The sequence below is a fragment of the Castor canadensis genome, chromosome 12, assembly GCF_047511655.1.
Source record: "Castor canadensis chromosome 12, mCasCan1.hap1v2, whole genome shotgun sequence".
Lineage (NCBI taxonomy): Eukaryota > Metazoa > Chordata > Mammalia > Rodentia > Castoridae > Castor > Castor canadensis.
This window is the reverse complement of record NC_133397.1, coordinates 33,182,961-33,210,688: the sequence shown is the minus strand read 5'-3', so window position 1 is coordinate 33,210,688 and position 27,728 is coordinate 33,182,961. Positions and strand designations below refer to the sequence as shown.

General features: G+C 40.0%; 1 protein-coding gene across 8 annotated transcripts in view; it reads right to left on the bottom strand.

The window, feature by feature from the left end:
• Arhgef33 (Rho guanine nucleotide exchange factor 33) overlaps positions 1 to 27,728 on the bottom strand; it is a 71,587-nt gene that overhangs the window by 17,041 nt on the left and 26,818 nt on the right. For 6 of the 8 annotated variants that reach the window (XM_074049541.1, XM_074049543.1, XM_074049544.1 and 3 more), the window contains 12 exons: positions 26,232 to 26,396; positions 25,795 to 25,916; positions 24,615 to 24,754; positions 22,155 to 22,214; positions 20,608 to 20,832; positions 16,017 to 16,146; positions 10,844 to 10,976; positions 9,162 to 9,245; positions 7,921 to 8,004; positions 5,737 to 5,885; positions 4,577 to 4,741; positions 2,524 to 3,334 (listed from right to left, as the gene is read on the bottom strand). In XM_074049541.1, coding sequence (XP_073905642.1) covers positions 2,524 to 3,334; positions 4,577 to 4,741; positions 5,737 to 5,885; positions 7,921 to 8,004; positions 9,162 to 9,245; positions 10,844 to 10,976; positions 16,017 to 16,146; positions 20,608 to 20,832; positions 22,155 to 22,214; positions 24,615 to 24,754; positions 25,795 to 25,916; positions 26,232 to 26,396 — 2,268 coding nt within the window. The remainder of the gene's footprint in view (positions 1 to 2,523; positions 3,335 to 4,576; positions 4,742 to 5,736; positions 5,886 to 7,920; positions 8,005 to 9,161; positions 9,246 to 10,843; positions 10,977 to 16,016; positions 16,147 to 20,607; positions 20,833 to 22,154; positions 22,215 to 24,614; positions 24,755 to 25,794; positions 25,917 to 26,231; positions 26,397 to 27,728) is intronic. The other 2 variants (XM_074049545.1, XM_074049540.1) reach the window with 1 other exon arrangement.

The window sequence follows — 27,728 nt, the reverse complement described above, 5'->3', positions numbered from 1 at the left end:
TCCTGTCAGATGCTCTTTGCACTAAAGCACGCTGTCTTCTTTCTTGACACTTACAGAGAGGACATGAAGGACTAGGTTTTAGTTGGCTCTCCTGAGCAGGGATGGGAGATGCAGAGTATATCTGAAGAGATGGAACATGAGTTTTGCACATCTGAACAGCCAAAAGCTGATACTTTCAAGGACAGTGTTTTTTAGGGTTTCTCTTTTGCAACTAAAATCTCCATTCTACACCCATCTCACACACACACACACACACAATGCACACAGGTATATATACAAATTTGCATGTAGCACACATACACAAACATGTATAACCACAGACTCTGTCCACCTACACTCTGTATCCCACCTCTCTAGAATTCCCAGAGATCCGCCCCTGGTTTTGTCCAAAACCAGAAATAATCAGAGTTTTTTTTTTTTTTTTTGCATACTTCTAAGTTTTACTGAATCATACTGGAAGCAAAAAAGCCTTTTTAAAAACTCATTTCCATTGGACACTTCCTTGGTGTCTCTTCCTAAACTGACTTGACTCATGTCTTACAGTGTTAGGGGGATGAAACTTGCATGATTAGCAGTTCCTAATTTGTTGTTTAATGATATTTGGTATGTCTGATAAACAGCCACAAATGTATTACTCATAATTTGCTTCTCAGATATATTATTTCTTATTAGTGATTTTTGCCTGGCAATTGTTGAACCCCAAAATTTTCATACGTTAACTAGGAAAAAAGGCATTTTTATCAACATGTGAAATAAAAGCAGTCCTTACAGAACAGTCCTACTTAGAAGGTTCTGCATTGTAAACCTCTGCCCATTCCAAGTCATTTTGAATGGGCACTATTATTTCTTCTTACCCTGTTACTGACCTTCTAAACTTTGATACATGCCCAAGATTGATTTTTCCAAGAAATTTTGCCTAATAAAGTTTGGAGCTGGAAAATCAGAGCCAGGATTAAAATCTAAGAACCCCGGAGAACCTCAGCAACTTTATCTCAGCACACTATATGCACACAGGTGTACATACAAATTTGCATGTAGCACACATATACAAACATGTATAACCACAGACTCTGTGCACCTACACTCTGTATCCCACCTCTGCCCATTCCAAAAGTACTATTAGGTACTTTTGCCCTCTACTGGTACCAGACACAGACTTTGATTCCTTGACTCCAGGTGGGTAGCAACCTCCAAGACGCTTCATGATCCAGTGCCTTCATATCCCTCTAACCTATTTCCCACCTTTCTTACCTGGCACACTATGCCAAAGGAAAACATCCCCAGCTGTTTCATTCCCAATATTTTTTTTTTCATGCTTCACTATTTTACTCTTCTCCTCAGGTAACTCCTAGACAGCTTTTTAAATTAAATTCTGATATTCAATGTATCTAGGAGGCCTTCCCTGACAACCAAGCAACTCAAAAGGTTTTAGCTATCCCTCCTATGGGCTCTATTTATTATGATTCTGTGTGCTAAACTAGTAGTCCTGTAGAACAAATTTCGGTTGCTGTTTATTTCTGAATCCTCGGCAATTAGCACATAGCCTGATACGAGGCAAGCACTCAGTATTTGCTGGAAAATTAGTGAATTGATGATCATCAGTCTGTCCCATTCAGTTGAAAGTAAGTGGAATGGAAGGATGGCACAGGTGATAGCTATTTTGTTACTCTCTCTGTCTCTGCTTACTCGGGAATTGCCTTTGTTTCAATCAGGTTGAGAACTTAAGTATTTGCTCAGGAAAGACTGGCCCTTTCACAGATCCATGAACAACTTTCTACTGCCTCAAGGCTTGCAGACACCAACATTCATTGAGGATGAAGGTGTTTTTCAGTCAATGCGTCTTTGACTATTGTGGGATGTCATCCTCCCAACAGAGTTTGCAAATCCATGTGACCTTTTCTAGTCAAAAAGGAAAGCAAGTGGAAATGTATTAGCTTTGCAACAAACTTTGCAGAGTCTACATGTCCATCCCTACCTTTAAACAAGGATGGTGGGAGTAGGCTGGCACACAGAGTTCAGAATTTTGAACACTTAAAGAGGTGGGGGGGTGGAGAGGGGAGAAAAGGGAGGAGGAGGAGAGGAGGGGAAAAGGAGGTCAGGGGAGGAGAGGGGGGAAGGGAGAGGGGAGGAGACCAGAGAAGGAAGGGGGGAGAGAGACGGAAACAGAGGGAGAGGTGGGGAAGGAGAGAAAGGGGGAGAGAGAAACGGGCAGAAAGGAGTAGTGGGGGGGGAAGAGATGAGAGACCCGAGAGCTGCCTGGGTGCAGGTCTAAAAGGAGTCCAAGTCTTCTCCGCTACCTCCCTGTCCTCGCACATACTCGTGTGCCACACGCTCTCTGCGTCCTGTTCTTACAGAACGGGCGCTGCCACTCGCCTTGGACCGCCATCGAGGCGCGAGCCTTGGGCCCAACAGCCGGCCGCCGCCCCCCGGCCTGGCCTCGCCCCTCTCCCTGCTCGCTAGGGGAAGTCGGACATCTGGGCCCGGGGCCGCCGGCGCTGAGGGTTCGGCTCGGTTTTACTTTACCCTCCTTACTTCCAAATAGGTCTGTTTTTCGCTTTGGGACCTCTGTTGGGGGAAGAAGGCTCGCGGCGCACCGCGAGCGGCGGCGGCGGCAGCGGCGGCAGCGGAGGGGCCGTGCGGCTGCGCGGCGCGCTCAGCCTTGAGCGGCGCACGGCCGCCGCTACTGCTGCGCGTGCTGTAGAGGCGCGGGGCCACGCCCTCGGCGGGCGGCGTGCGCGGGAACTCCTTCAGCGAGCGGCTCAGCGGCTTGGCCTTGCCGTGCGCCTGCGCAGCCTCCAGCTTGTAGGCGCTGCTGCTGCCGGCCGGCGACGTCGCGCTCTTGGGCAGCGGGTGCTCCGGCCGTTCGGCCTCCATGGCGAAACTGACGGGCCGCAGGAAGCAGATGTCCAGACTGGACTCGGAAGAGGCGGGCGAGCAGTTCTCGAAGAGGGCCGGAGCCTGGAAGGGCTCCTCGTCGTAGGGCGCGGGCAGCGCGAAGATCTCGCCGCCGTACTCGAACTCCTCGTAGGCCGCGGGCACGAAACCGCGGGCGTCGGGCAGCAGCTCCGCCGGGGTGCGCAGCGAGCGCTCCACGTTGCCCAGCGGCTCGGCCGGAGTGGGCTCGAAGTCCATCTCCGGGATGGCCTGCAGGGGCCCGGCCAGCGCCTTCACGTCCTGCTCGGCCGCGCAGAACTGCGCGGGCGCCAGCAGGCTCTCGGGTCGCTCGTGCTTCCTGCCCTCCAGCTCCCAGTCGCTGGGCTTCCCCGGCTGCATGCTCTCCAGGAGGCTCTGCTGCTGCTGCTGCTGGCTCTTCTTCGCTGGGGGCATCAGGTGTCTTTAAGGGGAAACAGTACAGAAGAGATGTGCTTGCTGCTGAGGAGCGCGATACACCCTGCCAGCTCCTCTCCTCCCCTCCACCTCTCCCAGGCTCACTCGCTAACGTCCACCAAGGAGCTCCCGGGTCTCCCGGGTCCCAAGTGGAATGAATGGTGGTCAGGAAATGAGCTCAGGCACTGACCACCGCCAAGGACCATCATCACTCTTCCGCAGAGGGGAGGAGTGGGGCCCCAGGCGTCTCTGTCCCTCCCTCTCCTCTCCCTTTCTTGCTCCAGGAGGCCCATACAAAATAGTGGAAACAGCTTTTGTACAGACTCAGGGGTCTTCACGCTTAGAATTATGTTCCTGGATGAAGTAAATGTGTATCTTGATTGCTGTTGAATCTGGATGGCGGTATACGAGGTTTACCGTGTTCTTATATGTAAAATTTTAAACTTGTTTGTGGCTATAAAGCGTCTATACACACCATCTCAAACTTCCACCCACATAGTTCTAATGCAGCATAAACTCTGTCAACGCCAGATATGCCCAATTTCATGGAAAATTTTGTTCATTGGGATCATGGGTGACAAGTAATTTACGTAGTTTACAAAGTAGATATTTTTTGGTTTTGTTTTAGCTGCCAGACACATAAATGAACTGCACACCTACCCGAAGTGGTTATTCTGCTAGTGTATATATTCATGTTTTAATCGCACCTCAAAAATTGATAATGTAAATCCTAATAGTGAATATTTTGTGGGATCACCAGAAATAGATCTTAAAATGAAAACTAGGTGTCACATTTACAGATGTGAAAAGAAATTGTGAAATTAAATATTGTCCTGACTCCAGTTCTCTTACCTTTGAAGATTGTTACTGGGTTTTATTTTGCCTTCAGAGTGCAGTGGAAGCCATCTTGTTCAGTCTGAGTATAATCTCTATAGAGATTTCATTTTTTTACTCTAGTTGCATTCAAGAAGATAAAGTTTGTCTCAAAAAATTGAAGTAATCTACAAGATTGAAGTAATCTACAAGAGGCAGAAATTTCTGCTTTCTGCCTCTATTCTTACTCTAAGCCTGCCCCTTACCAGTACCTTTCTCTAGGGTCTAAATATCTGGTCAGACAGCCCTGATAGGACATGGGGACGGAGGAGTTCTGTAGATCATATTTATAATCCTGGACAGCCTTCTAACCCACACAAACTGACTGGGAACCAAGGACATTGCCATAAACCTTTCCACAACAACAGGTGCTTACGTGACAGCAGGGCCAGAACTGGGAGCAGACGGGTAGGGTTGCAGCATCTCTTCTGAGTGGATGCCACTGTCACGAACGGCCTCAGGCCCTGTAGTAGGGGAAGCATCTTGGCCAGCATTTGCACACTGGGAAGCCAGCCCTTTGTATAGTTTCGCCATGGATGACCTAACAAAATGGAAGTAATGATTCTCAGGTTTTATGGTGGGAAACTGATTCTCTGAACACACAGACTATGCCAACAAAGATAGAATTCTCTCAGATGAAGCTTTCTGTGACTTTCTCACTAGGACTCTCTACAAACCAAGTTGCTTACATAATAGGGTACAAGCTGGCAGCTGGGCAGGAATAAGGGTGATAATCAACTGACTAAAAAGAACTTGGGGGCTGGGGTGGTATGAAAAGACATCTTCTGTTAAAGGAACCCAGGCTTGGAAGATAGTGTCCGTTTTCTGGTCTGAAGTCCTACAAATGACTTTTCCTTTCCTCCTGATGGGTTGGGAGGAGGTTGAAGGAAATTTAGGTCATTAGGAAGCTCTGTATGGGTTGCTTCTGTTCCCCATGAAGCCCAGATGCTGACTAATCAAACCTTCCTGTTTCTTCATAGTATGAAATCTATTCAACACCTCCTCAATCGTTTGCTGTACTTTTATCCATAACACTTGTTAACATCTAACTTATTTACTTATTTGCTGTTCAGCTCTAAAGAGTAAGTGCCAGGTGGCAGGGACTTCTGGTCGCTTTATTCTTTACAATATATTCAATGCATAGAACAAAACCTGACAAACCATAGATGCTCAATAAATGTTTGTTAGATTCATAAAAGAAACTATATTCTGGCCTTTAAACTGCAATTTTGAACCTGGCAAGTTTAGGGAAAACGAACTATTTTTAAGGTGATTAACTTTAAACACGAGATAAGCGGGGACGTTAGAGTGAAAATACTTTTTTTCTAAAGTAATTTTCACCAGGTAGTCTCCCTCCCTATAGCCAGGCTGGCCACCTCTCCCCCATCCTCTCTTCCCTTCTACCTCCCATCACTGCATTTCAACCACCTAAGATAAAATGCAGTTACTAGTAACAAATACCCACATTGATTGGTCTACATGCCTGTTCTCAGAAGCCTTTGATATACCCTTTAGAATACACTATCAGAAACTTACTTCTTGAGCTTTTTCCGTTTCTGAATAAGCAAATCCTCATTGCATTGAAACAGCAGGGTGTAGTGTGAGATAAATACACGGAGGCGCTGAACACACACCAGTAGTAGGTAATAGTCAGGATGTTCCTGCTCTGTGAACTTTAGGACATTCTGGATGGACAGGAAAAGGAAGCAGCATTACATAATTAGAAAGAAAAGTTGCTTTATCTCTTTTGTACCATATCTTGATCTGTTTTTATTTTGGTAGCTCTTTAATTAAAACAACTAACAACAGTACAAATGACCCATCTAATAAGCTGAAAGATAAAATTGCTGCATTCTGCCCATCACACCAAGGGAAAGTAAGTCATTACTGTTCCTCTTTGAATTGGATGGGAACATAATTCCATATGAAAAGTTAGAAGATCTACTAATTAGATATCTGAAGTAATGAGGTATTTTAACAATTACTATTCATAATCAATGTATTAAATGAGTCTGACTAATGATGAGAACATCAGGCATCAAGGCAGGCAGATGGGTAATGGGTAGATTATGATCAAACCTGTCCTGGTAGTCCCTCCTATTACATTGCCTGTTGCTGTGGTTTGGATATGTTTTATACCCTGAAGGTTCATGTGCTGAAGTCTGGTCTACAGTATAATGGTATTTGAAAGATGGTGGGAACCTTTAAGAGGTAAGTACCATGTGATTAGATGATGACCACCCTCATGAAAGATAAATGCTGGTCTGAAGGAGTGGGTTCCTATGAAAGTGAGTTGTTACAGAAAAGTTAGCCTGGCCCCTCCCCTCTCTCGTGTGTTCTCTCTCACACCATGTGACCTGTCATTTTTATACATACTACCACTGTATAATGTGATGCTATCTTCCCTGAGGTCCTCACCAGAAGCCAATGGCAGCACCATGCTCTTGGGTCTCCAAAACCATGAGCCAAAATAAGCCTCCTCATAAAGTTCCCAGATTTAGGTATTTTGTTATAATAACACAAAATAGACCATGATAGCTACTGTACTAAATTGGACTATGCACGTGATTTAGAGTTGAAAAAAACTAACATTTATTTAAAACTTTCTATTGCCAGACACTCCTTTTATATGTATTATCCCTTTAGTTTTTACCACAACACAGTTAGAAAAGTACAATCATTACCTCTACTTAACAAGGAAACTGAAATGCAAGTGATCTTTATTAGGTCATATGTTTTGTAACTAGCAGAGGAAGGATCTGAACCCAGATGTTAAAACCTACACTTGTTTACCACACCGTACTCTACTGCTTGCAAGTTCTGGCTTCAGTGCTAGTTTTTCATCTACTAGATGTGTTAACTTGGGCATGTTACTTAACTTCTTTGGTCTTCCACATCCTCATCTAATAATTGGCAACAATTATACCTATGTCATGGGATAGATGAAAGGATTAATAAGGTATTTAACAGAAGAAAAATGCTTTTCTTCTAAAGCCATATACAGTTGAAAATCTCAATACTGATATTGGGGTGCTTCTACCTGAGATTAATCACAAGCATTTCTAAGATGCTTTCACTGAATTTCTAAAGAATATCAGTCAACAATTAAATTAGAACTGGAGGATACAGGGAAGAAGAGGGGCTAGTAAGAGGTTAAGTCTCAACTCTACTTCCTCCAAGATGCAGCAAGCCCTGTGGGAAAATGGTGTGAAGAAGTCAACTTATCAGCTTCTTCACTCCTCTTCTGTGACAAAGTATGAGCATGATATTGTAGAATCTTGGACCCAAGGCAAGCCGAGTGAGAGTAATCAGGATAGCAGTTAAGTGATCAGGTTAGATAGAAATTTAGATGCCAGGAAGTGACATTTAGATGGATGCAAAACTGAAGATGAAAGGGCTGAATAAGTTGCTTGGAATTTACCAGTAGTGGAAAGATCCTGGACCACCAGAGATAGATATTACTGGTAAATATGGCACTTCAAAAGCAGGCACACGAGTCAAAATTTTTGGAGATAGATTTTTTTTAGCTCATACCACAGGGTATGAAGGAGTATCATAACAAGGGTAATCACAAGAAGGGGTAATCATAACAATCTAAGTCACATAAACTCTTTGTAGAAACATTAGTGATCCTTTGAGCCTTTATAGTATTTCTAATTTGGAAGTAAAAGACTAATAGTTCAATTTGAGAATCAGTTTAGTTCAGGTAGCCATGCCTACCTGAAGATGTATCAGATATTCTGGAATGCGCTGGACTATGTGAAAAAATAGTGTATAGATGTCAGATTTAATCTCTTCATCACCCTGTGTGAAAGAAAGGTGGAATCACTCTTTAGTGTCTCTCCAGCTTTGGCAGCAGAATCCCAGAGTCAATCCCAGCAGAGTAGGAAGGGTTTGCTTCAATAGCATTTTTTTCCCAGTCTGTCATGAATCATTGATGTCTCATTGGAGAGGCCACATGTTCAGAGACATGCCCAACGAAACAACTCTTGTCCAGAGGGTATGCCCATACTTCTTTAGAATCCACCCACATTTCCAAACTACCCTTTCCTTTCCCACCCCTACTTAGCACAATGCTAGATAGAAGTGGGCACTGAATAAATTGTTTTTTTTTTGGGGGGGGGATTGGGAATAAATTGTATTTGAATTGAATTAATTCATTAAGGTTCTCTAACAAGTAATCATTACATTGAATTACTAATAGGCTCTATCAGACAGGGTTAGCCAGAGCCTCAAGAGAATGGGGGAAGGAATAGAAACTGGTCATTTAACCTGGAAGCAAAAAACATGTTGGACTCCTCTAGGTGCTTTGTCTTTCCTTTCCCTTCCCCAGACATCTGCTGAATGCCAGCATGTGGTTGGCATTATCCTGGGTTGGGAGTAGTGGGAGAGCAGAAGGAGACTACAGAGGTCTGAAGTGGAAAGTCTGTAAGACAGAGCCCCTCATCTCTTGTGAGACTTTATTAACTTTCAGCTTTGGGGCTTCTGATACTGGTTTTTCCTTATTTACCTAAAATTGTTGAGTACCTAATATATCACTATAGGGACAATGCTTAAAGTAGCATGCCTAGAGCTACTTTATGATCTTAAATACTGATAAAGGATTATTTGAGTTTAATATTGAGATCCATATCTTCTGAGCCTAAAACACACACACACACACACACACACACACACACACACACACACACACACACACCACACAAGCTGAAGCCTGAAAAGCTCTGCTTAGAACACCTATTCATCTATAGTTTCAGTGAAGTGGAACAAAGGGTCAATAAATTGGAGCAAGGACCAAAGCAATGGCATTGATCCTCGAAGGGTGTCAGTGGCTCTGTTCAAGCCATTCCTCAGCCTGGAAACCAAGCTCAGAGTGCACACACTGTATTGCCTGTGTGGATGAACAACATCATGTAGGTGATAGGTAAACAAAGGACAACCCATGCATAGAGTTAACTTACCTCCTTCAGAACAACAACATGGACCAATGAGATGCATTCAGGCAAGTCCCTCAGGTAGGCAACATAATAATCCAAGAAATTATTCTTTAAAACAAACATAAAAATGCATGGTAAGAACCTGGAAACAGGAATGACAATATTTTTATAGAGCCATGTATAGTGAAAAGGAGTGCTTTGCAGATACTATCTTAATCATTCATTCTTTAATATCTCTTGGAGGTTTTATTCATCTTTTTTAAAGATTTTGATTTGTTTTGTTTTAGTATAAACATCATGGACGGGAGCATCACTCAAGTGATGCCTAGCACCTGCCTCATGGGGCCCTGAGTTCAAACCCCACCTGCAGGAAAAAAAAAAAAAGATAAACATCACTACAACTTAGGAACCAAAACTCAATGTCTTACCTTAATGAGAGAAAGTGAAATAAGCCAAAGGAGGAGTGAGGATCATGTAAGTTTAAAAAGTATTTTTAAATGGTTAAATTATAAAAATGCATATTTCATTTTAATTCTTTTTACCCAACCCACCTCATATTATCTAGATCAGCAGTTCTTAATATTTTCAAATAATTGCATATTTTAACTAATTGCAGGAAAACAACTCATAGCTTCCAAAGTTATATCCCTATAGGTTAGCTCTAGCTAACCATACTGAATGCAAATCAGTAGAAGTGATATTAGAAGGATAGCATTACATCCACTCTCTTATATACAAGTAACAGTTTGCAAGCTTTGTATTCTTATCTGCACTTGAGAGTCATTGATAAACAGAGGTTGGTAGCAGGCAAAAAGTAGTTTGCAGACCAATCTTAATTAGCCCACACAATATTTTAAAACCAAGACAATTTTATACAAAATTCTGGACTTCCCATTTCCCTGAAAACAATACATCTAGTCCTTTTTCCCTGAATAATAATTAAACAAAGTTGAGTAGCTATTCCTTGTAGCAAAAAATATGTACTCCATTTTAGCCTAATTCCCACTGGTTCAATATTATATTACATTCAGCTCTCATTACTCATTTATGTCACTGTCTGGCCCTGTAGACATTTGAATTTGCAACTTCTGGTCTGAATCATATTTTCTTTGTAGAGCATTATAGAGATTTGAAAATTTAGTACCCTTTCTCCAAGGGAGGGAAAATAAATGACTTTCAGGACAAACAACCACCTATCATCTCTGAGGAGTGGAAATACATACATATATACAGACCTCATATTTGTTTTATATGAATGGATGGAGATACATATATATACATATATATATATATATATATATATATATGTATATATATGTATCCCATCATGTACACATATACCCATCTATATATAGATAGATATAAATGGGTATATATGTGTGTGTGCATATAAACACCCATTATAGATTAAACACATATACATGTGCACGTGCACAGTCAGCAGGCAGCTGTAGTACAGTATATAGTTATGACCTGGAAGTTAGAAGACCTACAAGGTTCTACTCACGGACATCCAGCTAGCTAGCAAAGCTGGGTGATTTCAGCAAAGTTTTCATCTGTCTGCACCTTATTCCATTAACTGTGGATGGGGAGGTTATACTAGACATCAGCAGCTCTTCTAGCTTTGAAATCCACAGATTCTAGATTCTTCATAAGAAGAAGCAGAGAAGCGAGACACAAATTTACAGAGGGAGAAAAACACTTACCTCATCATTGGTTAGCTTAAGGAATAAGTCTCCAAGGACTCCTTGGCGTGGCCACTTCAGGACCCTTTCCTGCAGCGCATGAAGCAAATCCAGGTGCTGCTGGACAAGATACCGTAAAGAGCCAGGGAAGAGGCTTGAAACAGAACAGAGAAAGAATCACACAAACCAGGTATAGAGAAGAAAAGACCCTACAGGAGTAAATGCACCAGGCCCCATTTTCACAATCACCCACAACACTCTGAGTCATGGGTCTGTATTTAGGACTTTTAAGGAAATACTTTTATTATTGCACAGCTCACAGCAGATACACAGACTATAAAGAGACTCATTTACAGACGGTCCCTATACAATGCATTGAACAAACAGTACGGAACACATGCTTGAATGACCTTTTTAAAACTAGCCTAGGATGCTCTCGTTTATAATGAAACCAGTAGAGATTCTAAGGGAAATATTTTTCAATGTTTTGACATTCTTCCAATTTGATGTGAAAATAACCTTACTCTAATTCATGCCAAAGATGACAGCACTTAAAGTGGCACTTGGTTATTCTTAGCTTCTGAGTAAGAGAAGCTGAGCTTTTAAGCTTAAAGCTGAAAAGTCAAAGCTCAGGGAGTTGGGTCATTGAATATGCTCCCTTTTTTATTTGGTGGGACTGGGGTTTGAACTCAGGACTTCAGTACTTGCAAAGCAGGTGCTCTACTGCTTGAGCCACACCTCCAGTCCATTTTGCTGTGGTTATTTGGAGATGTGGTCTTGCAAACTATTTGCTCAGGCTGGCCTCTAACCACAATCCTCCCAATTTCAGCCTCCCAATTAGCTAGGATGACAGGCATAAGCCATAGGCACTGGGTTCCATTTCCTCCCAGTTCCTAAAGAGGTATACTGAGACTGTAGACCAGGGCTGGCCCGCTACTCTCTTGAGCTTCATAGAACTCCTTTCCTACCTCAAATCTCTTTCATCTACCTCTTAATGTGCTTCAATTTTTCAGAAGAATTGAGGGAGGAAAAGAGAAGTCAGGGAAGGATGGAGTGGAGAGGAGAAGGAGACTCATCGGAAAAAGAAGGGCACCTGGATGGAGAAGGGAGGGATGATCAGGGGCCTATTGGAATAAGGAAGGAAGAAACAGAAGACAATGGAATTCTGCTGAATGACTGCCAGAATCTGAGCTCTAACTTGGTGACTCAGAAAAATTGAAAGCAGGTCCCTTGTGCTTTCAGTTCAACAATTTAACAAAGATGAGAGCTGGATTTATTTAAATATTTCCTCAGGGTCTAATGGGGTCAATTAGTGGGCCATAGAGGTGATTTTCCAACAAGCAGACCTTTTCTGGTGAAGTAGAGAAGACACCAGATTGAAAGGAAGCTTTTTCAAACCATTTCCAAGCAAAGCAAAGACTTACTTGTGACTGTAACTCAAAGAAGATACAAATACCAGAAGAGGGTATTGAGCTTGCCTATGAACAGATATAAGGAAACCTTCCACTCCCGTGTTCCATTCCTTTCTGTCTACCTCCTATCCCATGAGTCTCCACATATGCAAAGCTAGCAGATCTAGAGGAGAGGTCTCTTGATCTGGACTTCTATAGTTGGAGTAGTAGGTTGGAAAACCTAAGTAATCCCTGTCTAATACAGAGAGGAATTCAGAGGAGTGGCTAGAAGTCACAGGGGCTGGGAAAAGACCATAGATCTGAAGGAGGAAGGCACAACTGGTTTTACTAAAAGAGTAAAACACTGTGTCAGTAGGAGATCTATGTGCAAAAGATTTCTTTCACCCACAAATGACTTGGAGTCATATTCATGGTGTGATACTGAATGATGTTAGTGATGAGTTATCCATTTGAGTTAAGAAATGTATCTTGGATTATGTCTTTTCTTTTCCTCTCCACCCCATTTCTTTTTCTTCTAGAATGCTGCCTTCTGCTACACTGTGACCAATATACTTGCAGAGTTGGTAAACTGGTAGCAACATCCTCCTGGACTGTCCTCATGCTGAGGTCAGAGAAAGCTAGTGCTTGTATCAAGTATTGTGGAAATATACCAGTTACACAAAGAGCAATGACCTACAGTGGGTTCTGTGCCAAATACTGAAAACAGGCTTTAAAGCTTCCTAAAAAACTTAGCAGGACATTATCTGAAATCAGGGAGTAGGGTTCCAGCCAGCAGATGGAGAGCAGAAGAAGAAAGAAGCCACATTTAACCCGTCTCCCTGCTTTGCCAGACCTGACTCTCGGAAGTAACTTTGCATGAAAAGTATTTAGCGCTTAGCTTTTTTGCTATTCCATTACTGGGAGTAAAATTATGGCAATATGATTAGTTGATTCTTTCTAGAGCCTTTGAAGTTCTTCTCATTCCCAACAATATAGTGTTTAAACAGTGATGGGAATAAACTAAAAGCTAACAAGGAAAATCCAGTTATCACAACAAGTTAATAAGTTTGCACTTGCCAGGACAGTATTAGGCCAAAATAATTCCTGGCTTCAAGAGCAGAAGGTTACACCCACTATTGTATGGGCTTGAATAATTAAATTTGTGCCACCTGGTGGTGATCTGCTGCACAGAGCTTGTTCTTAGTGATGCACTGGAAATGGCAACTCCTCCCACAGTACTCAGACCGGACTGCTTGATCTTAAGGTTGTGTCTCTACCTAGGTGAGTCAGAACTCCACTTTCCGTGATCTGCCAAAAAGTGGACAATAGCCCACAAATTCTACCCCAGCTTCAGCTGGTGTGCATTCTCTATGGCCCGTTCAGCCAGAAGCAGGGCTGGTCTGAAATCGGAATGTAGGCCCTTGAGTTTCTTTTTCCAAGGGAAAACCTAGGCTTTTATTTTATAAATTTGAGAAGATGTTGCAACACTAGGTTTGAGTATTGAGTTGTTGCTATTTGTGGTTGTTATTTTTATCCCAATGGGATAGAAAGTGCTGAAGGCTTACAGTTAGTGATGAGAAAGGCAGCAAATATGAGTAAACCAATTTTCATTTTCCCATGGAGAAAAATGTCAATAGGTTCATTTAAAGCACACAGAGGTTTCAGAGATGCTTAGAAAAAAAAAAGAAATGTAGTGAGCAAAGGAGAATAATGAGAATCTAACCCTGAAGTAGAAAATGGAAACTCTGCCAAACTTAGAACCAGATGCTTCATTTTTCAGCAGGCCCAGGCAGGCCATAGACTGAAATCCTCTCAAGTAGCTGGGACATAAACCACCATGCAGGCTTGTTTATTGAGATGGGGTCTCACTACCTTTTTGCCTGGGCTGGCCTCAATCTATGGTCTTCCCGATTTCTGCCTCTAATGTTTTTTTTTTTAAATCTCGAAAGATTTGGTAGAGAGAACCCCTTCTTCCTCAGTTACAGATCATGTGAGAATATCAGAAAAGTAGGACGTGACAGCTAGTAAAAAGGACTTATTCAGAGAGCTATGAATATTAGACTCCCTATTTGACAAGTCCACCAGATCCAAAGTAAGAATTTATAGGGTGTTGGAAAGAGAAGCCTGAGTTTTAAAAGAGAAACAGACAAATTCATGCTTCTTGCTCTCTAAGAAGCTTTGCATATTATCAGTCAAGACAGTGTCCTTGAAACCACAAGGTCCTTAGAGAACACATGTGGCATGGGAAGAACACAGGGGTCAGGGTAAGACAGGCCTGTGATTGAATTCTGGTAGGAATTGGCTATGCCACTTTGACCCTCTCTGCATCTTAGTTTCTTCATATGTAAAATCACAGGGTTCTGGAGAAAGTTTTTTTTCTCCCTGTGCAGGGAATGGAACCCAGACCCTCATGCATGGTAGGCAAACACTTTACCACTGAGCTACACCTCCAGCCCCAGATCTGGTGAGGAATTCATGAAGTTATAGATCAAGTACCTAGCTTAGGGCCCTGTTACTATGTTCCAGAGTAAACATTTCCCTCTTTCTCTTTTTCCACGTGTGAAGAAACTCAGAAGAGATAATGCCAGTTAGAATCTTAGACATGTAAGCAAAACCATCCAAGAAGCAGACTCGCCTTTAGATTTGATGAATGTAAACTGAGGGGGTGTTTGGCAACAGCAAAAAAAAAACCTAGAGTCCACAGAGTTCCTAGAGCCTTGAAGGAACAGGTAGGTAGGAGGGTAAGACAGGCTGAACTGAGGTTCAGGAGGGGGGAAATCAAGTGACCAGATAGGGTAGGAAGGAACAGTGAAAAGCTGGGTGGCCAATTGGAGAAGGTAAAGCCCAGTCCAGAGCCACTGTTGGTCACAGCTTTGATTGTGCCATATTACCTTTTCTGTTCTTTATTGCTTTATATTTTGTTTACCTCAAGTTTGCAGGAAAATAATCTTTGAAAACAGCCAAAACACTTGTGTTTGTCTGTGTTTCCTCACATTACCCATAGGGCAGCATTGTGTTTTACTGATAGGGTGCATTGTTGGTGCCTGCCAAGTCAAGTAATGTTGGGGGATGGTAAGGAGCAGGAAAATATAATTAGGGCTTCATAGTTTCTGAAGCACCAATGCATGTTACCTGATGGAATAAAGTAAAATTGTGATAATAATCTAGACTTGGCATTCATTTAGATTGGTCTTTTCTTCAGTTACTCTGAATTATCTCATTAGTTTCTTTTACCAAGCCATGGTTTTTGCTCTTTCATGCTTTCTCCCAACAGAAAGGGAAGCAGAGAAAATCTAAAGGACTGAACAGGTATAGTCGGAGGAGTGCTGTAATTTTAGGGCTAGTGTACTGTTCCAATACATCGTCCACCCTTTGGAAGCACTGCCCATAACACAGGTGCACCCACACCCACACAGATACACACACCCTTACACATTAGTTGGTACTATGAGATCACATGAACAAAAATTAGATCAGCCCTGTATGATTATCTAATGACCACTCAATGCTCCACCATATCCATTTCTTTGTACCTCTATGAGACCTGTGACCCATGGTGACAACAGACAGCAAAACCTCCCTTTAAGCTCATAATAGATCTCTCAGACACACCGAACACCTTACCTGCTGAGAGTTTAACTTTGGGGTTGACAGGGGATCCTTGCCATCACTACCTATTCTCTTTTCAAAGACTATTTCTGGAACTCTTTAGAAGTCCCAGAATTTCCCAAAGTGGAAACAATGAACAACTTACCTTATATCCCAATCAACCTGAAAAGCAAAGGTAATGAACACATGGATACCTTCTCTCTTTGGAATTCCTCTTTCCATCTGACCCCTGGAATGTGGCCTTTATCTTCAGGATCAGAGAGATGTTAATGACATATTTTCTTTCAGATTCAAGCAGTTCTAGAGCCACAGTTTGTCTTTTAGCTTTAAAAATAAACCAAAGAGAGAATTTTTGTTAATCATTCCTTCTCAAAATCATAAGAAAGAATAGAAAGCAAGAAAACGACACTGAAAGCAAGTAAAAGACATGGGCAGGTTTTTGGAAGATGGAAAAACAGAATGGAGGCATGATAATTCATTCAGCAGAGCAAAGGACACAAAATCTTGATGCTCCTGTCTGCTGATGGGAATCCACTGATTCTGACATTAGAGACACAGGCACCACACCAAGTGCAAATAAGGGTAACGGTGAAAACAAGTAAATTGGCTGAAAGCCTACGTAAGGTGTAACTGAATGTTCCATGGGCTAGATGGTTTCTTTTCTACTCCAGGGAGTACAGGAAACTAGAGAAGGGATAGGATGTGAGATAAAGACTCAGGCACAGTAGAGGGCACAGTTGAGATGCACACAGGAAAACAAGGGGATTCAGAGAAGGCTTGCATTCTGAACAATGAGATGCCTCTTGGCCCCTTCCCCTGCCAATGGTGCCCAGCAGCCATGGCCAGCAGCCAAGTTTAAAACACTCCAGGCAGGAGATGGGAAGGTCTTCCTCTTGATGAACTGAACTGCCCAGGGAAGACTCCCCAGACATTGACATAAGGAAGTCATCTTCTGAAAGTTAATTTGCTACATGATTGTGACAACACAAGATTTCCAGGTGTGTTTGTTTGTTTTGATTTGATTTTACAGTGGTGGGGATTGAACCTAGGGTCTCACACATGCCAGGCAAGCACACCACTGGGTCCAGATCAGGTTATTTTTTTTTTTAGGAACTTTCTCACACATAAAAATAATTGGATACTCAGACATTTAAATAAGCTTACACCCTGGATTCAAACCTCAGTACCACCAATAAATAAATAAACTTATACCATAAAAGAAAGAATACATAGGTATATATATATATACATTTATTCAAAAGGGCTAAAGAAAAAGACACAATGCAGGATATAAATGAAAATTTTTAAAAATCTTATAATTAATATTCTCAGAAATATGAGAAAAATAGCCAGCTACTTAACAAGAACAGGATGCTATTTTTAAAAAGAAAGAATAAATTTTTTTGGTAGTATCAGGTTTGCTCAGGGCCTCACATTTGAAAGCAGGTGCTCTACCTCTTAAGCCACACCTCCAGTCCATTTTGCTCTGGAAATTTTGGAGATGGGATTTGCAAACTATTTGCCCTGGCTGGCCTTGAACTGCATTTCTCTGGCTCTCAGCCTCCCAAGTGGCTAGGATTATAGGAGTGAGCCAGTGGTGCCCAGCCAAGAAAGAATAATTTTTAAAAGAAGAAACTTCTTGAAGCATAGCAAAAATTAAAAGGATAGGGGGATAGTCAAAGAAATTCCCATTCAACAAAACAAAAACAGGAAGGAAGAGACATATTGAAGAAAAATGTGGCAACTGAGAAAAATGAACTGCATTAGTAGAAGACACAGTTACAAAGGAAAAAAGAATTCCCAGGACATCTCCAAAGCACCACATCACAGCAAAACTTAAGCACACCAAGGATAAAATATACCAGGTAGAAAAAATGGGTCATATCCACATGTGGTGGTGCACACCTGTAATTCCAGCACTTGGGAGGCAGAGGGAGCAGGATCACAAGTTTGAGGCTACATATAATGAGATTCTGTCTCAAAAACAAAAGACAAAAAAATTAGGTAATATACAGAAGATGGGGGTCAGAATGGTATTGAACTTTCTAATAGCAACATTAGAAGCTAGAAGACAATGGAACAATCTCTTCAGCATGATGAGAGAAAATGGCTTCTATTGAGCCAAATTATCAGTCAAGTATATGTAAACTACTGGACAATGTGTTCCATCAAAATAAGGGATAAACCAGGATACCAGAGATACTCAAGATGAAAAAAACATGATCATTAACCAACAGCTAAGCGATATTCTAAGAAGAAATATAAAGGAAGTTTCTAGGAATACTGGCATGTCCTAGAATAACAGCAGTGTAATGGGCCAGAGTGGAGTAGGATGACAAAGGTCTCTGGGGCAAATGCTCTGAAGGGAAAAAAATGTAAATGATAGTTGCTGTTACATTGCTAAGAAAAATTTCAAGGTCAATATGAATAGACTATTTAAGAAGATAGGAAGAACATAAATGCCATGTTCTTCACATGAAAGACTCAATAGTGTCAAGATGTCAATTCTCTGATAATTGGAATACAAAAATATATACTCTAGAATTAGACTCACCCATATAATTGACTTGACTTTCCCCTGTGTAATTCAATGGAAAAAAGAAGAGATTTTCAGTCAATAGTGCTGAACAACTAGATAGCCATCTGGGAGAAAAATGAACCTGGGCGCCTTCCTTGAACCATACATTAAAATTTATTCAAGATAAGTCATAGACCTAAATATTAAAGCTAAAACTATAAAGATTTTTAGATGGAAACATATGAGAATATCTTTGCAACGTTGAGCTAGTAAAGGTTTTTTGGAAGCACACAAAAGTCATAAGCAATTTTAAAAGTTTAAAGTTGACAGATGGGACTTCATCAAAACACTATCAAAAAAGTAAAAAAGATAAGCCACAGACTGGAATAAGATGTTCACAACACATATATCTGAAAATAAGTCACATCCAGAATATTTTTAAATTCTTCAACTTTTTTTTTTTTTTTTTTGGTGGTACTGGGGTTTGAACTCAGAGCCTCATGCTTGCTAGGCAGGTACTTTACCACTTGAGCCACTCCACCAGCCCAAAATTCTTCAAATAAATAATAAAAATATAACCCAATTTCAAAGGTGGGCAAAGGATTAAGGCAGGTACTTCATAAAAGAACATCTATGAATAACAATAAGCATACAAGGAAAAGATACTCGATATTGATACCAGGAAAGAGCAAATTAAAACTACAATACACCAGCACACAACCATGAGAGTGACTAAAATGAAGTAAAAAGTCTTCCATGCCAAGTATTGGGAAGGACATGAAGCAATAGGAGCTCTCAGACATTGTTGGTGGGAATATAAAATTGTCCAACCACTTTGGAAAACTGCTTGACATTTTATTTTAAGGTTAAATATAATCTTCACCTATAACACAGGGATTCCACTCCTAGGTATACACACAAGAGAAATGAGGTGATACACTTAACAACAAAAACTTGTATAAGAATATTCATAGTTTTGTTCATACTAACCCAAACTGGAAACAATACAAATATTTGTATTTCTATAGAAACTACTTATATTTTTTAATGAGGTAAACTCATTCAATACAATTGATAAAAAGGAATGAACTATCAAATGAATTATATGCATAGACATAGATGCATATAAAAACCACATATTATGTTGAGAGAAAAAGGCAGGCACAAAAGAGTACACGCCATCTTAATCCATTTATATGAAATTCAAGAACAGATAAAACTAATTCATGGCAGTAGAAGACACAATGATAGTTCTTTGGGTAGATATTGACTGGAAAGGTGCATGAGAGAACTTTCTAGGGTAACAGAAGTACTATATAAGTTGATCTGGACAGTGATCACAGGGCTTTTCATATGTAAAAAGTCAATAAGCTTAAATGTAAACTCTGTGGATTTTTCTTTATGTAAATTAACTTTCAACAAGGTATTGTTTACAAAATAGCAGCATAAAAATGGAATCAGCTGGGCGCTGGTGGCTCACACCTGTAATCCTAGCTACTTGGGAGGTTGAAATCTGGAAGATCAGGTTCAAGGCCAGCCTAGGCAAAAAACAAGAACCTACTTCAAAAATAAGCAGAGAAAAAGGGGCTGGTGGTGTGGCTTAAGTGATTAGCAAGCATAATTCCCTGAGTTCAACCCAAGTACACCAAAAATAATGAATAAATAAATAAATAAATAAATACACATGAAAGCAAGTGCCAGAAGAAACTGTCAAGAGTTTAAAGTGGTTACTGCTGTTTTGCATAGGAAATATTTTAGTACTATTTAATTTTTCACATATTTGATAATAAAATTAAAGTTAATTTAAAAATATTACCTTGCCTCCAAATAGTTGTATTCAGTAATGATTTTTGATATGAAGGAAAAGAAAGAAAAAAAGGCTGGAGGGAGGACAAAGACTGTTTCAGTATCTGATATTTTGATGGAACTATTAATAAAAGACTCATATATGAAGATTCCACATTAATAAATCATTCACAATATTTTTGCCTTCTTCTCCACCAACCTTACACCTTTTTTTCTTTTTTAAAAAGGTCTACATTAATAAATATCATTAACACCCAGAAGGTGGTTGTCCCAACTGGCCATGTAGCCTCTGGTAAGCCCTTCACCTCTGTGAGTTTCAGTTGTTTCATCTTAAAAACCAGAGACCTGGTGGCCTCATATGGTCACTGAGTCTGTATTGCCAGTATTCTAGCCCTTAAGTTTCAAACTCTGGTGCATGTTGCTCTTTCATATTTCTGCCTATATTCTTCCTTGGAACTTACCAGCTAAAGAGGTTTCACATAAAACATTTTCCAAGGAGTTGTGTCTACCCTGGCCCACTTCCTTGAGTTTATCTGGGTGGTCTTTTGTAACATATTCCTCGCCCCATTCTTTGCCATCCTTAGGTTGCCTCCACACGCCAGATGAAACATGGCCTTTGGACTGGATATCAGCTGAGAGGCAAGGCTTGAGGTTTTCGTCTGCTTCTGGAGTTGTTGGGTTCACTCCTGAAAAACAAGATCTCTGCTATCAAGATCTTTCTTTGTTGGAAAAAAAATACTATTTGTTACTAACTTTTAACTAACATGCCCCTGTTTGGGCACAACTATCCCTCCAGGATTAAATAAATCAATTAAGGATTAAAATTTTCCATAACTGCAAGGGGAGATTTTCCACTTTGAGTCTGGTCTGATACATCCTCTACTCTTGCGCATAGTCTCCACAAAATAAGAAGTTTTTAAAAAATAAATTTAAAATGTAACATAATTAATTTAGAGCACGATATATTGACTCCTCATATATGTTTCTCTTTAGGTGAGCACATCAGGTGCCTGTAGCACAGTTGGGAGAAGTATAGAAAGAGGAGGGGGAAGGGTACTAATGACAACATCTTTTGTCATTTTATCCCCTTCACCCTGATAATGGTAAGTTGGAAAAAAGAAATAAGAAGGGAGGAAGGAAGAATGAAATAATGTATAAAATGCTAGTGAATTTTCAATTAAGTAAATAACTTTTTAATTAAACTGTCAAGTGTGTGATCCAAGGAAAACTTGTGTCATGAAATATTCACCTATGAGACCTCAGCAAATGTTACCTCACTAATAATTGAAATGAGCCAGAAAGAAAGAAGAATACTAATTTTTACTTAAACCTTCCCAACCTTCTCTCTCCTTGGGTTTAAATAAGTTACTAGCCTACTCTAGCACGTTTCTTGGAAGCTTAGTGATAGTAATGCTTTATCTTGCTTGATATTATGGTTGGGGTATGAAATCTCCCCCCAAAAGGTCCACGTATTCAAGACTTGGTCCTCCATGCAAGCAGTGTTCAGTGATGGGGCTTTTAGAAAGTGATAAGATCATCAGTGGACAGATCCATTAATAGATTCAAAATTTGAATAGACTGTTGTGAGTGGTAGAACTGTGGGAGGTGGGACCTAGTTAGGGGAAGTGGGTTATTGGAGGTGTGCCCTGGAAGGTATACTTTGTTCCATCCCTTCCTAATGCTCCCTCTGCTTCCTGGCTGCCATGAAGTGACCAGCCAGCCACTTCTGCCACATGCTCCTGCCACCATCATGTTCTGCCTCATCTCAAGTCCACAGTAAGGGAGCCAGCCAATCATGGACTGAAATCTCTGAAACCATGAGCCAAAATGAATCTTTCCTCCTTTTAGTTATTTTTCTCAGGTATTTATTTGTCAGAGTGATAAAAAACTAACACACCTGTGTTCTCTCTTGCCTGGTTTGGGACTGAGAACTTGAGTAGAAGCAGGGAAAGTAGAAGAGAGAAAGAGTAGGGTTGCCAGAAGAAGAACTAACAGAAGAGCCACTTACCAGGACCCATCATTCCTTTCACATTGCTATCACCCAGGTGAACAGATCTGGACTCTTGGGCTGCAGGGAAAGGAAAGCTTTCATTCAGTGTTTATTTCACAAACGTGGACTAAACTTCTGTGAGCAAAGCACTAAGGACAGACTCACATTGGATAGTTTTGTTGGAGAGAAAGAATAAGAATAAAATGACAATTTAAAAGATTACAACTATAAAAGATAGATAACAGTAGTACTTACCTCAAAACATTACTGTAAAAATTAAATAGGTTAATGTATGTAAACTGCTTAAAGTAGTACCTGGCATACTGTAAGAACTAAATTATTGTTTACTATCACTCCTCTAAGCCATTGCTTAGTCTTGCAATGGCTTCCCATTTCAGTATAAAGACCTGAGTCCTTATAATGTCATATGTCTCTAGATATTACTCCACACCTCTGCCTTCTGCTTCCAAAAAAAACATCTCCTATTGTCTCCCTTGTCCACTCTGCTTGAGCCCCAGTGGTCTTCTTACTGTTCTTTGGACATGTCAGTCATGTTCCCACCAGGATTGTAACAGACTTAAAAGTTACTTTTGCTAAAAGCACTGGCTCTTCATGTGTACCTACAGTTGTCTGATGGGTAACTAAAACCAGGATGAAAGCTTCTCATCTCTGCTTTCATATTGTATCTGTTCTCTTAGCTATCTTAAACTTGGGTCAGATTCCTGCTCAACTCTGCATATAGACAGGCTAATCATTTAAGGATTGTCTGTCTAAAACAAGATTGTTGTAATGCAAGGTTGATTAGTCCTAAATTTACCTAACCCCTCTTGTCCCTGTTCAAGGCTGAAGATACCAAGATAAGAATACCTAAGGTATTTTCAAGATTTACAGGGACATCAAAAACAACAGATTATCAACTATGAGCTTTTACAATGTCCTGTTCCATATCACCAGAGGGCACCTGTCATGATGTAAGATAGCACTTGGGGAAGACCATGTCATAAGAACTGGAGCCTGCCAAAAGCTACTTGAGTGAGCATGGAAGTAGAGGTTCCCTAAGTCAACCATTCATATAAGATGAAAACTGTGACCAACACCTGCATTACAACCTCAGGAGAGACCTTGAGCCAGTGGCAGACAGCTAAGCTGAGTACAGATTCCTGACTCAGAGATTCTGTTTGCTATTTCAAGCTGCTGAATTTGGGGACAATAGAAAATAGTAACCATTTGATCATTAAGGGTGGGTAAGTCAACCCTTTCTAAAGGTTTGGCTCTTTAATCCTGATCCTGAGTTTTAACATAAGTGACCACCAACTGTATCAAGCATGTATTATCATAGTATATTATCCTTGAATTTCTGCAGGAACCTAGTAGAATGAGCTATGACTACATGAACTATGTCTATTGAGGGGAAAAGAAGTGAACAGTTAGTCAAACTCCATGTGGTCACTGGAATCATCTGTACTTAGATGGACACAAGGTAAAAGATTTAGAGTTTTAGATTCAGGTGTTCATACAGACTTACTGTCTGCAAATATATAAACTAACTTGTTCAGTAAGCCATGAGGATAGAAAACCCCCAATCCTGCCTTTGAGAAATCACTGAGCCTATCTTTCGAGGACTTCTATATGAGACCAAAAAAAGAAAAGGAAAAAAGAGGAAAAGCCATGTAAACACTGTTAATTTCTACATTTATTTTTCTGTGTATTGGTGCCTTGCTAGACACTGTTGGGGATACAAATATGTAGCAAATTTTTAAAATTTTATTTATTGTTCCTGAGTTGAACATGTCCATAACCAATCCCTTGAAGAGCTGTTTTTTTAAATATTGCCAGCATGCCATTTTGTAATATCTGTTTTCATATCCCTATGACCAGGAATATAGTCAGTAACTGTTTCACCCCATATAAAGCGCCAACTCTGATTTTCAAAGAAAGGGCAGTTCTGAATTAGAACACCAATAAAATGATTTTTTAGAGAGAATTTTAAAAAATTATCTCTTAAATTGGCATAATATTGATTATAAATTATTATTATTACTCTTATTATATTTTTTGAGAAAGGGTCTCATTATGTAGCCAAGGTTGATCTGGAAGTAAGATATTCTCTTGCTTCAGACTCCCACATGCTGGGATTACAGATGTGTGCCACCATGCCTAGCAATAAATTACTTTTAATCTAATTGGAACTTAGAAGAATCCAATTTGGTAGTTCTCCCCCCCTCCCCAAGAAAAAAAGGAAAGAAGGAAGGAAGGAAGGAAGGAAAGAAAGAAAGACAAACTCTTAAAATTGGGCAGACACCCAGGATCTCGAGTCCTCTAGATTCTTCTAATTCCATTAATGAAGAAAAATCCTAGGCAATATATCTTTCCTGTAATAATGATGGAGGACTTAAACTCATTCTTACTAATTACTTAAGCCCTAGAAACCAAAGTGGGGGGGATCACCATTAATTCACCATGATTTGTGAACAATACCTTTTTCATAGGCCTGAGAAGGCAAGATATTGGTGAAATCGTCACTTGGAAGAACAGGTTCAGGGATATTGATGGAGCGGAAAGGACTTCCTTGTGCTTGTGTAGGACCAGGTGTGCCGTGTTCTTCTTTTTGAGCTTTCCTAAAAAGGGGAAACAACGATGAGGCAAGTTAGGTTCTTAGTGCTGATAGATTTAGGAGGGAATTTCGTTCAGAACAACTCAAGAAGATGACTGAATTATTAGGTTGAACCTTATAAATTGCTATTTCTGTAAATTAAAAATGGTCCAATACTAGCAATTCATATGGCTCAAATTAATCCATCAACTAAGATGAGAAAAAACTTCAAACATCTACAAATAACTTCTAATTATAATTTTTCATTCTTATTTTTCCATTACTGGCTTCTCTGTCATCAGGATCTTGATAGTTAGCAGTGGTGACTATTTGCTTGTGGTGATTTACATTCACTTAACAAAGCAACCCAAAGGTAGGAAAGCAATAAGTCCTTGACTAAAAAACATAACCCATTCTCCAAGGTCACACAAATGTTATTCCTACATTTCTATTTTAAATTTGGTAATTTAAAAAACATATAACAAGGCCAGCGGAGTGGCTCAAGTAGTAGAGCACCTGCCTGGCAAGTGTGAGGCCCTGGGTTCAAACCCCAGTACCACCAAAAAAAAAAAACCAAAATTAGAACAATAAAGATTATGTCTATTCAATGGTGAAAATAACCTTGATCCCACCTGGTTGAGACACTGTGTAACATAAATTTATTTTTAATCATAGAAGTAAAATAATAGCAGTATTAGAGAAATTTTAGAAAACTAATTTTTTTTAAAAAAAGAAACTCATGGCTGGCCCTACAATCTTAACATAACAAGCATTCTTTTTGAATATGTTTGTTGTTTTAAATATTTTTACTCTTTTAATCCTAGTATGCATGCCACTTTACATCATTTTCATGTTTTGTATGGAGTGTACTTACCATGTCATCTCTACCACTCACTTTTGGTATTAACTGACATTCATGGCCCTATCTGCTCCATCACCTGCTGACCTGTGGAGCTCAGTGGTCAGCTACCTCCATACTGATAGTGGGCAAGGTGTTCCCGGTGCCTCTGGACAAGCCATTGCTCATATAGGCTTGCCTTTGGTAAATATATTTAAGATTCTCACTTGGCTTTAACTTTCCGGGATTCTCTTCGCTTCTCTTGTTGAAGCTGTTCAATTTTCTGTTGCATTTCTTCTTGTTTGGAAGTGATGGCCTGAATCATTGACATTGCATTGCTCAGCTCTTCCTAAAATATAAGAATTACTATATTTTAAACTGGTACATAGGGCAAAAGTGCAGAACATCATATTTAGTACACATAAGTTTTTATTTAGCATATGAATAAATGAGAAATGAACATTTTACTTCCATTGTGATCTCTAATTTTAACACAGAACTCCAAAAGAGAAAAATGTGAAATAAATATTTTTCCTTGATAACTAGTAAATGGCCCAGAGGGAAAATTCACATATTAAGCTGCTACAGGAAAAGGCAAATTTTGCATTCCCATTACCAAGAATCAACATGCTCTTTGCAACAGGGAAATAAAAGAGGCAGTTACCTTGAAGTAGTTTAGTGAATTCTTCATCTCGGTAACTTTTTCTTCCATGGAGCACCTGCAGCTCTTAACCTTCTCTTCCAAAGCATATTCTCCATGTTGAATTCGTGACAGTTCCTGCATTGCTTCTGTGAAACCAGTTTTCAGTTCGGAGGCCAGGGCCTGCAACTAAATAATGCATGAAAAGTGAACTCAATTTGCTATAAATTATTACAGATGACTCAATTGGCCCCTTGAATCTTCATTTAGAGAAAAGGGTGTCTTTTTTTTTTTTTTTTTGGTGGGACTGGAGCTTGAACTCAGGGCTTTGAGTTTTAGGGTGTCTTCTTACACAGCAAATGTTGAAGCTTGGTTAATGGCAAGAAAGCGAACAATCAATTAAGTTTCAAGTGCTCCTACACACTACCGTTTATTTTAAAACCTTTGATTAAAATGAGGTTCACTTGAAAAGCTACATACACATGTGAAAAGACAATCTTGATCTGATAACTGAATTCTGTGAAAGTGACAGGTCATATTCCCCCCATTATTATGAGAAGATGAGGAAATTCAGTTCTTTGTTTCTTCAAAAAGTTCTGAGAATAAAAAGATTAAGGATCAATGAGAATTTCTTTGAAAGACAAAATGACTCTTTCTTTAAAATTCTTGGAAGCTATAGAAAAGAAGGAAATGGCTTTTTTTTGCAGCTCTGGGGTTTGAATTCAGAGCCTCACACTTGATAGACAGGCACTCTTCCACTTGAGTCACTCTGCCAGCCCTTTTTTTGTGTGTGCTGGGTATTTTCAAATAGGGTCTTGTGAACTATTTGGCCAGGCTGGCTTCAAATTGTGATCCTCTTGATCCCTGCCTCCCGAGTAGTGAGGATTACAGGCATTTTTAATAACAGAAGCCTTTAATCCCTAAGAAAGTCACAGACCTATCTATAATGGCAGGAGTCAGCGTGTTGATAGTAATGTGAATGTCTTCAGCAGCCACCCTGGTCTATTGTCAAGTTCCACACCATGAAGGAGGTGTGAATTTTGGAGTTAAGTACAAATCCTAGCTCTCCCCTACCATAATGAGGCCTTGGGCAAGTTGGTTAACTTCTTTGCAGCAGTTTTCTTACCCATAAAATAATTGTAATAACAATCACTTCACAAGGCTGTCTTGAGAATTAAATGAGTAAATGTAGGTGAGGTGCCTAACACAACATGTGCATGCTACATAAGTGTTCAAGATTTTTACTTCTTTTCTTTTTTAGGTGGCAAATCAAAAAGTTAAGCACAAACAGAAATGTGTGGAAAACAGTGCACATCTAAAGATCAATTTTATTCATTGAACAAATGAAAAAAAGCGTTTTTAACAAACATCAAATTAAGTAAATTAAGATAATAATAAGATAATAACATTACTTTCTTGACATTTGTGATCTTATACTCTGCTAAGTAGAGAAACTCTTAACTCCATCATGTCTGTCTTCAAAACAGAGATGTTTAGGTTTATTCTATAATTTAAAACTCC